General features: G+C 40.3%; 1 protein-coding gene and 1 long non-coding RNA gene across 2 annotated transcripts; both read right to left on the bottom strand.

Moving 5' to 3' along the window:
• Positions 1–1,017: 1,017 nt before the first annotated feature.
• On the bottom strand, positions 1,018–3,230 carry LOC311052796. The gene is made up of 4 exons (XR_014601552.1): positions 3,183–3,230; positions 2,784–2,875; positions 2,357–2,557; positions 1,018–1,269 (listed from the first exon to the last, which is right to left on the bottom strand). It is a non-coding gene; the product is annotated as an uncharacterized lncRNA (long non-coding RNA).
• Positions 3,231–3,349: 119 nt separating this feature from the next.
• On the bottom strand, positions 3,350–8,885 carry LOC311054053 (uncharacterized protein; the record flags this gene model as incomplete). The annotated part of the gene is made up of 9 exons (XM_084069933.1): positions 8,842–8,885; positions 6,091–6,184; positions 5,850–5,985; positions 5,097–5,217; positions 4,885–4,977; positions 4,306–4,386; positions 3,905–3,979; positions 3,665–3,712; positions 3,350–3,511 (listed from the first exon to the last, which is right to left on the bottom strand). Exons 4-9 carry the CDS (start codon positions 5,190–5,192, stop codon positions 3,350–3,352), a joined length of 555 nt encoding a protein of 184 aa, XP_083926059.1. The 5' UTR covers positions 5,193–5,217; positions 5,850–5,985; positions 6,091–6,184; positions 8,842–8,885.
• Between the last annotated feature and the right edge of the window lie 591 nt (positions 8,886–9,476).

Genomic DNA, 9,476 nt, shown 5'->3' with positions numbered 1-9,476 from the left:
AGATGTCCAAAAAAACAACATGGCCGATCATTTCAAAGGCAGTGGTATGACAATAAGCCATGGTTGGAGTATTCCCCAGAAAGTGCCAGAGGAAAAATCTGCTTCTCATTTTAATCTCAGATGCTTCTCTTGAGCAACCAGCTTTTATTTCTCATTTGAAGATCACTTAAAGATCACCTATGTCTTTTTATGGCTCCTAACTTGAATACTAGGATCCGTAAGCGAGACATAGGGGGAGACAGGGGTATATACATTAGAGCTGTATTTGAGAGATACATGAGGAATAGACAAGATACAATAAGAGCTGTATTTGGGAGATAAATGAGACATAGGCGAGATACATTAAGAGCTGTATTTGAGAGATACATGAGACATAGGCGAGATACATTAAGAGCTGTATTTGAGTGATAAATGAGGCATAGGTGAGATCTCCCTATTGGCTTTGTTAAGTCTCTTTAGCTTCTCATTGAGACATACATTAGCAATAATTGAGATTTAATTTCCCATTTCTCACTGAGGTATAAATGAGTGAACATGCTAATAAATATTTAAAAAACAGCATTAATTGTGGCAAAAACACATTTATTGAAGTATCCACAAACAGCAGGCAGCTTTAACATATATTTATATGTACAAAAACAAAAATGTATTGGCATCAATTTACATAAAAGTTGAAACTTAGGAATACTATGAGTGGGGAGACTAAGACGAAAAATGTTCTACCTTTTTCCACTGACAAACTAAATGGAAACTAAATAAAAGCTATGATGACTAAATATACTGACAATTTCGTCAACAAATAACTAGACTAAAATGTTAGGAAGGGACTAGTGGACAAGCGATCTAGTATATGTCATCTTACAATTAGTTGCATGCTGAAAATTGCAGATCTACAAGCTCACGTGTCGCGGTGCAACGTGTTGTGAGCTTGTAGATTGGCTATTTTCAGCAAGTGTAAAAACAGTCATTACGACGGCATCAAGGCCCGACAAAATACATTTTTAGTCAACTGTAGATTTAGTCGACTAAAATCTTATGACATTTAGTTGACTAAAACTAGACTAACACTAAAACATTCCAGGTGACTAAACTAAGTGAAAACTATTCAAGAGACTAATGACTAAAACTAAAATCTGCTGCCAAAAACACTGGGGAGTACATAGTCCTTTGCAGCACGGCTCCGGCACTTGTTGGTCATGGCTTTCTTCAAGCCCTCTTCACTGAAACCATTGGTCCATGATGCCAGAGAGGAACACCGCAAGACGTAGTCTGCAGACAGAGAAGATGACATGACACAAGTCAGTCAACATGGGTTTCCCCCGGTTAAATATATACATTTTAAAGACTATATGACTCTACAGACTGAGCACAGCATAGCCACAGACGAGGCCAACCTGGTTCAGAGTGTACTGTACGTCCCACCAGCGCAACATGTTGGAACATGCATTTTTTTTACTGCACAAAGGCAGCCAAATTGCCCAATGATAATGTATTGGTGACATCATAAATTGAGAATATAATTTACAAAACCAAGATTTGTCAAGGATCAAGTATATTTATATGTCCCAAGCTGGGCCTTTCACAGCAGATAATAAACGCCCTAAAACACAATACAGTAAGACAGACATGTGTATATTGTCACAAGATACGTCCCCACCAAAGAGGTCCAGGTGTTTATTTTATGCAAAAACTCCTTATTGCCTATTTCCCCTACCATAGGCCCTCAATGAATTGTATTGAATGGAATGGGAATTGAATGGGGCTATGGGGTGTTGTGCTAATTCGCTTATTTCCATCGAAATAAGTAGTAAAGTGTGCCGCTTGGGATATTATTTACATTATGAAAAGAGGATATATACAAAAATAATAATAATTTTGAGCAAAAGAAATAAGCAAATTAGCACAACACCCCATAGCCCCATTCAATGCAATTCATTTAGGGCTCATGGTAGGGGAAATAAGGCCAATAAGGAGCTTTTGCACAAAATAACACCTGGACCTCTTTGGTGTGTACTTAACAACTACAAAGAAAGGTAAGAAAGCCTTTTAGTATGGAATTCTCCTTTAAGGGCATTTTTCTGTCTAATACCTAGATTATCATACCAGCAAATAGCAGCAAAGTATATGACAGATTCAATGAAGGCTCTATATCATTGATTTGTTTACCTGAAACCTGGCTAACTTCCTTAAACAGAAAAGGCACTGCTGGCCTTTCTTGCAAACAATTTCAGTATTGGAATCGAATTTCAGACGATTGTCGATTATGGTCCCAAGATATCTATAAGTGGTTACCAACTCCACTGACTGGCCATCTATAACACTACTCTGAGGAACTAGTGGTGTGACAAATACTTACTGAACAGTGCATCCCTCTTCGCCTCATCCAGTTTGTTCTTCCCCTCTGGGATGACACCATGCTTTCCGCATATGACGGCATTGCGGCACTCCTCATGGGTGAAGAACACCTCGAACAACGCGTGGAATAGCCTCTTGCAGTCCTTCCTGGCACGCTGGTGTATGGCTACCAGCTGCACAGAGGAAATCAACTGTCCACAGCCTGTGAATAGAGAGCGAGCAATTAACCAACTGCATTTTAAGACATCAGTTTTGCACTTGTAAGGCTCAGCTACATTGACCCCTTTCTGCGCTCAGTGCACCATGAAAACAGACAAATGTGACCTTCTGAAAACTTCACTATCTAGTTGCAGCTCACAACACGGATCACTCGCTACCAAGAACGTCAGGTTCAGTGTGAAATGTATGGCAAACGTAAACATCCATACCTGGATATAGCTCCTGCTGCCCGAGACTGGACACTCCAGACTCTAGGTCACCAGGGTGATAAAGCCCTTCAGTGCGTCTAGTTGCTCAGAGCCTAGAAAAAAGACAAAAAAATCTGAGTCTACTGAGTGTATTTGTAAAACAATAAGATTGAGTACTGTTCTATATAGCTCTACAGTCTATTCTGATAGCAGTCATTGATGAGTATTTGTTCAGTAGCAGGGGTCGATCTCCCCTGCTCTTCAGTAAACAAAAAAATTTAGGGATATTTTGGGATACCAAAGTTTTCCAGTCATGTCAGAGAACTCACAAAAGAGGTACAGGATAAAGTAAAGTTTCAAGTGAGACAAAGACATTAGCAGACAACTGAAAACTACAACATTACAGGCAATAAAACTTACTGATACTGGAGAGCACAGTGGTTATCCTCCTCAACTGGAGCTGGAGCTCTTCCACCTCAAACCGACAAGAGTCGCAAGGCTGCCACCCTTGACCCTCTGGTATGCTCTGGTCCGATGGATTACGTCAAAAACTGTAAAAAAAAAAAAAAGTAGAATGCAAAACTCATCTATGAATCCTGAATTTGAAGGACAACAGTGCCAAGTCTACTGACACTTAGCTGAGGAACCACACCTTCTACTGGAGCATCACTGGACGGAGATGGAGGTTGCAGTACACTGGGTGTTTCTTGGTTCCACTGATCCAAGTCCATATATGTAGCTGCATACGGCTGTGCAGAAAAGAGAAAAGGCCCTTAATTGTACTTGGTCAAAAATCATCAAAACTATAGGCTACTATACAAGCTCATAGCGCAGCACCGAGTGCTGTGCTCCGAGTGCTGTGCTCCGAGCTTGTAGGTCTAAATGGGTTAAGAAAGACATACCTCATCAACAGGTCGGCAGGCCTGTGTAGAAGAGGCTGGAGGGTATGGCTGTAGATCGGGGTAAAAGGTATCACAAGGTTGCAGAGACATAGAAAAGTAACCTTAGTTTGTAGTCTGTCAAAGATCTTTAAAAAATAGCTATGCCTTTATGCAATGCATTGTGGATTTTAGATAGACCAATCAAAAGCAATGTGGAATGTAATACAAGTCACAAATAAATTCAATCTAAAGAAAACATACCTCTTCAACAGGTCGACAGGCCTGTGTAGAGGCCGGAGGGCATGGCTGTAGACCATAGTTAAATGGGTCATAAGGCTGAGAGACAGAAAAATGACATTAGTTTGTAGTCTGTCAAAGATCAGTACAAATACATTTACTAAATGAAGTTGTGTTCAATGGAGTGTTGTGTTCATCACATAACATTCACCACAGTATAAATACACCCGAGATCAGTTGACTCAAATGAATTCCCCCCTCCTCCCCAACAAACCTTTTCATCCACAGCTTTGCCCTGCGATACTGTTAAATTTGAGCAGAAGGTGTGGTCTCGTACTACTAGTGAACCAACACTTACAGTATATCTGAAATGTTACAAAGTCACAACTTAAATGTAGACATTAAATGTATTGAAAACATTTTACCGTGTCAAGAGCTGGGCAGAGGGCCTGGGGAAAGACCGGTGTGGCCCAAGGGCTAGCCCCACTTGAAAACGGATCATAAAGCTGGAGACATAGCAAAATAACATTAGCGGTAGTTTGTAGTCTGTCAAATTGAAAATCTACAGCCAATTGTAGATTAACTAACCAACACTTACGACATTTTTATCTTTAACCCATTTTGTACGGGACCCCTTTTGGTGTTTTAAGCATTATGTTATACTTTAGCTATTGAAAAATAGCAGATCTACAATCTCATAGCGCGGCACTTTTTGAAAAAACGTGAACATGTAGTGCAAATCTTTGGATATATTTTTTCAGAGCGTTTTTAACTGAAATCTTTGCTTCAGGGGGGTCCCTGGAACAACATATTTTCAGATGGTGGTCGGCGGCCAATTACATATAATCTTGGAGGTCCTTGACATAAAAATGTTTGAGAATGACTGACATAGAAACAGGGTTTTTTCAGAAAACTGTCAGGATTTAGAAGACATTTGTAGAATCGTTCCCAGGTCTAAATGGGTTAAGTAAAGACCTTACATAGTATTGAAAAGAACATTGTACCGTGTCAGGAGTCTGTGGACAGAAGCCCTGGGTATGGACTGGTGTGATGGCCTTAGGGCTTGCTAGCTGTGGTGCAGACCATTGAGCAGAAGGCTGGAGAGACATGAAATCTAACATTAGAAAAAAATATCTGAAAATAAACCAAAACAAAAAAAGAGAAAAAGGGCGTGGAACCAAAACATGGAGGTAGACTCTTGAGGCATAAAACTCACACGGCAAACAAGTCCGTTAAGGAGATGGCAGATGTCAAAAGTCCATTCAGGCAGGATGTCTAAACCAGCAGGCATCCACCGGGGTGAGGAACTCATGGTTGGAAATCAGTGACATGACAATCTGGAAGGGCACAAAAAAGAACAATATAAGTATTGAAAGCTGATTATGAGGTGTAGGTGGGAAGACAAGCAGAGAAGGTCAGGTATCTACAGGGCTGAGAATTGGGGACAGTTGTCATGTGAGACAGGTGATGAGGAAAGGTGTGTGGACAGTTAGAAGATGGCAGGTCTGGGGAGGTGAGGGGCAATCCAGAAACTGCCCTGTGATCCTTTCTTCTTACATTAGTTGACTTTCCCTTTTCTGAACAACACCTAATAGGTAAAGTCCTTTTGCACACCTACTTACAAAGGACATGCAGTTACACAGGAGATGACAGCCAACGTAGAGAAGAAAATAAGTGGTCCTGCACACCATATTCAATTACTTAAGATTTATTTGAGGATTTTTTTTTTGCTTAACTACCTAATGAAGGTCAGCTAATCGAAACGTTCTTACAAATAGATAAATAAAATGTAACTTAAGACAGTGTTCTGACCACTTCTTTACTTCTGAACAACTCCTAAAATCAGAGCCTGAGATAGAGATCTAAAAAAAAACGAACTAAGTAATAAAACTCTACTAAAATATGACCATGACAATGTCATTCATATAGTGGGGAAGAGAATGGTCCAAATGTTTTGCACATAACTTACACTCAAAGCCAATCGAAGTCCATCAATTGCTTCAGGAGGGAGGAGACAGGAGGACAAACCCACTTTTCTGGCTGAGCAGCTTTGTTGTTTGGTGCCACCGCCAAATTGCGCCAATGGGTTGATCCCAACGAAACATCTGAAATCACAAAACACATATGGAAAAGGTGCACTCACAGCTGTTCTACAAGAGAGCACATCTTTCGAGTTACACATGATGGTTCTACTTCAAGCAGAAAGTTACCTTTGAATGAATTCCAGTGTGTAACAGGCGTGCTCCTCCTGGTACACCAAAGTTGTAATAACTGGAAAACTGCCATTCCAGCCAGGAAGTTGATCTGTGGAGCCACAACGGCCGACATCAATGCTCAGCATCCATAGAGACACACGGGCGGAAACGGAAGGCCTACAAATTCACGCCCACTTTTGAGACAGCGCTGCTACTCGGGGTCCGTTAGAAAGATGAACTGCAGCTCTCAATGCAATCTTTATGAGAGGCATTGTAAAATACCGTCATTTCATTGGTTAACTACTGAGGCTGTAGCGACTTTTTTGGTGTTCTAATAAAGTGTCCCATTTGTTTGATTTGTCCTTTTTAATGTCCCATATCTGTCATCTCGATATACTACCCACAATATACTATAATATACTCCATCAGTATGTCAAAACCGCTAGCATCGGAGATCTAGACTTTAAGTGGTCGCATGGTATATACGTCACGGACGCATCCCTTGAGGTTTTCAATACCCAGAAAACTGGTGAAAGTGGACGTTTTCAATATGTTTTGGTCATTATCTCTGGAACAGAAGGTCCAATCTGCTCAGTTCAAAGCTTGTTGGGTGCGTGACTTTGAGGACATTAAGCACGCAATGACACATTTTCGGGTTATTTGTTTTTTTTTAGGGGAGGCGAGATCTTAGTTGGGCAGGCGACCGCCTGTCCTGCCTCTACAGTGTGGGTACACCACTGGTCGGCGCTCGGAGCTCGTAAAGACAGTGATGTCACTGAAATGCGACAACTTGTCTGTCTGCCGTCTACCCTCTGCTGTGTTAACATTATGGGTAACTCGTTAAAGTGGCAAATTAAATGTGAAACAAATCAAATATTAAGAAAACAAGAAGATATGTTTACAAAGACACTCCATACATTTGGAAACATGTTTTTATTTAAATCAATATCGTCTCCAGTTAATGCAGGATCATTTTAAAAGTAGGCTAATTCTCATATCCTCTCATAGGGAATGCATTGAGAGCTGCAGTTCGTCGTTCTAACGGACCTCGAGTAGCGGCGCTATCTCAAAAGTGGGCGTGAATTTGTAGGCCTTCCGTTTCCGCCCGTGTGTCTCTATAGTGTAGCTGTGAGAACTTCACCTAAAGATAATTTGACATATATGGTTTGCATGTTAACAGTGTTTGTCTGTTGCTTTCCACATAACAATAGACTGTTAAACTAAAACATGACCTCCATATAGTCTCCGTATTTGCAATGCTTTAAAACAGATTAGAAAAAAACAGTAAAAAGTGTGCAGACTAAACTCAGTGTTAATTTAACTGTCTTAAGCCGGGGTCTTCAACAAGGGGTCCGGGACCCCTAGGGGGTCCTCAGAATAACTACAAGGGGTCAGAATTACTACAGGGGGTCTGCCAAATCTTTGTGTGATATGATTATATGTTAATTTAACTGTCTTAAGCAGGGGTCTTCAACAGGGGGTCCGGGACCCCTAGGGGGTCCTCAGAATTACTACAGGGGGTCCGCCAAATCTTTGTGTGATATGATTATTTATTTTACCTTAACCAATTGAACCTTAGCATCCCTTTTGTGAGGAGAACTTTAGCCAAAAATAGCAGATCTACAAGCTCACAACGCCTCACGCTGCAAGGCGTTGTGAGCTTGTAGATCAGCTATTTTTGGCAAAGAGGGAAAAAGAGCAGACCAAGTAAACAAAAAAAGTTTAATCTGAAACACAATTTTATACAATATAGAGGGGGTCCCTGCCTCATCTCTCTCTCAGCTAGGGGGTCCATGGCCTGAAAACGTTGAAGACCCCTGGTCTTAAGGATCCATTCATTCCATTGGTACATTTGTACTCTCTTTCCCTAAATTAAATGATTTTACTTTGTACTGTAGGTTCAAAACAAAATTCATAGATGTAATAATAATAATAATAATGAATTACAGTTAAAACAAATGAGGCCAACATTAGCTCTCACTGATGTGGTCTGATTTATACCTGAAATAAACAATGACATCATGCACCACATGGAAATTAATATGCTAATGCCATGTCTAAGACTGTGTTGCACGCCCCAAAAAACTGATTTAAAAGCTCACAATGCGTCGCTGTGAGCTTGTAGATCAGTGATGTTTGGGCATGCGCGAGTCTGTATAACCCCCTGTATTATGACAGTCATGACGAAACGTCAACCTGGTGTTTACACGTTCTCCATGTAATGCCCTACATCTACATTAACGTTCAGATTTCAAATATAAAGTGCTTACCCCATGGCCACGGATGTTACAATCCACTTCGGGTCGGTGTAAGTACCCGTATATTCCGGATTGTTAAAAAAAAGCATTTTAATCCGATCGGTGGCCATTTTGTCATAGAGTTATAAAGTAACAGAGTGCAGTACTCCTCCCAACCGATAGGGTCAAGCAGTTGAAAGCGTACAGAAATACGGAGAAAATGGCCATCGATCAAATTAAAATGCTTTTTATTGAACAATACAGACGATACAGGTATTGCTTGAGTGCCCGAATAGACTTGTAACATCCGTGACCATAGATTGAGCACTTTATATTTAAAATCTGAACGTTTATGCAGATGTACAGATTGTAAATGGAGAAAGTGCAAAAAAATGGTTGAAGTTCGGCCGTGACGCTCGTGATGGACGAGCGTCGTGTGATCCATAGCTAATACACGACAAATGCACGACGTTTACGATACTAACAAGTTGGATAACACACTTTAATTCCATAAAGTAATTCATCTTACCTGTTATCTAGTAGAGTAGAAGCACGGAAGCAACTGGTTTGTAAATAAATGTTCGCTTAGCCGACGGTTAGTTAGTTTCGTTTCTCTGGCTGAACCCGCCCGGCCGGTTCAAAACTGATAAGCTCCGCCTTGAACAGCTGCGTGACGTAATGACGTAATGTCGCACTGTAGGTCTGGTCAGGTTCTCAACCTGTGGGTCGGGACCCCCACCTGATTGGGGGGGATCTGTAGGTGGCAGTGACAGTGAAGTGACAATTTAAGTAACCCTTTTAATACCTAAAAAAAAAAAGAATTACTGCATCAAAAGTAATCAACAAACTATATTAAAAAAATGGTCGAAGAAAAAAAAGAAAATAGCTGATCTGCAATAAGAAGTTATAGATTTTTGAAATAGTTCAAAGTTAAGCTTTTCTCACATTTTTCAAAAATATTTTTTTTAAATTAAAAAACATGTTTTCAGACTCAAAAGAGGACGCTGAATCGAATAGGCTAGGTCTCGATTTTGTATGACCCTTATAAAGTGGTTTAAACAAGCGTTAAAGTTTCATAAACTTGGAAGCTTTTTTCACAAACATATTATTATTATTATTATTTTATTTTGACCCTTCCACCCTCTTATTTAGATGATTTTGAGT

This window comes from Gymnoscopelus microlampas (assembly GCF_963454915.1).
Source record: "Gymnoscopelus microlampas genome assembly, chromosome: 10".
Taxonomy (NCBI): domain Eukaryota; kingdom Metazoa; phylum Chordata; class Actinopteri; order Myctophiformes; family Myctophidae; genus Gymnoscopelus; species Gymnoscopelus microlampas.
The sequence above is the reverse complement of the archived record's forward strand: the minus strand, read 5'-3'. Positions and strand labels throughout refer to the sequence as shown.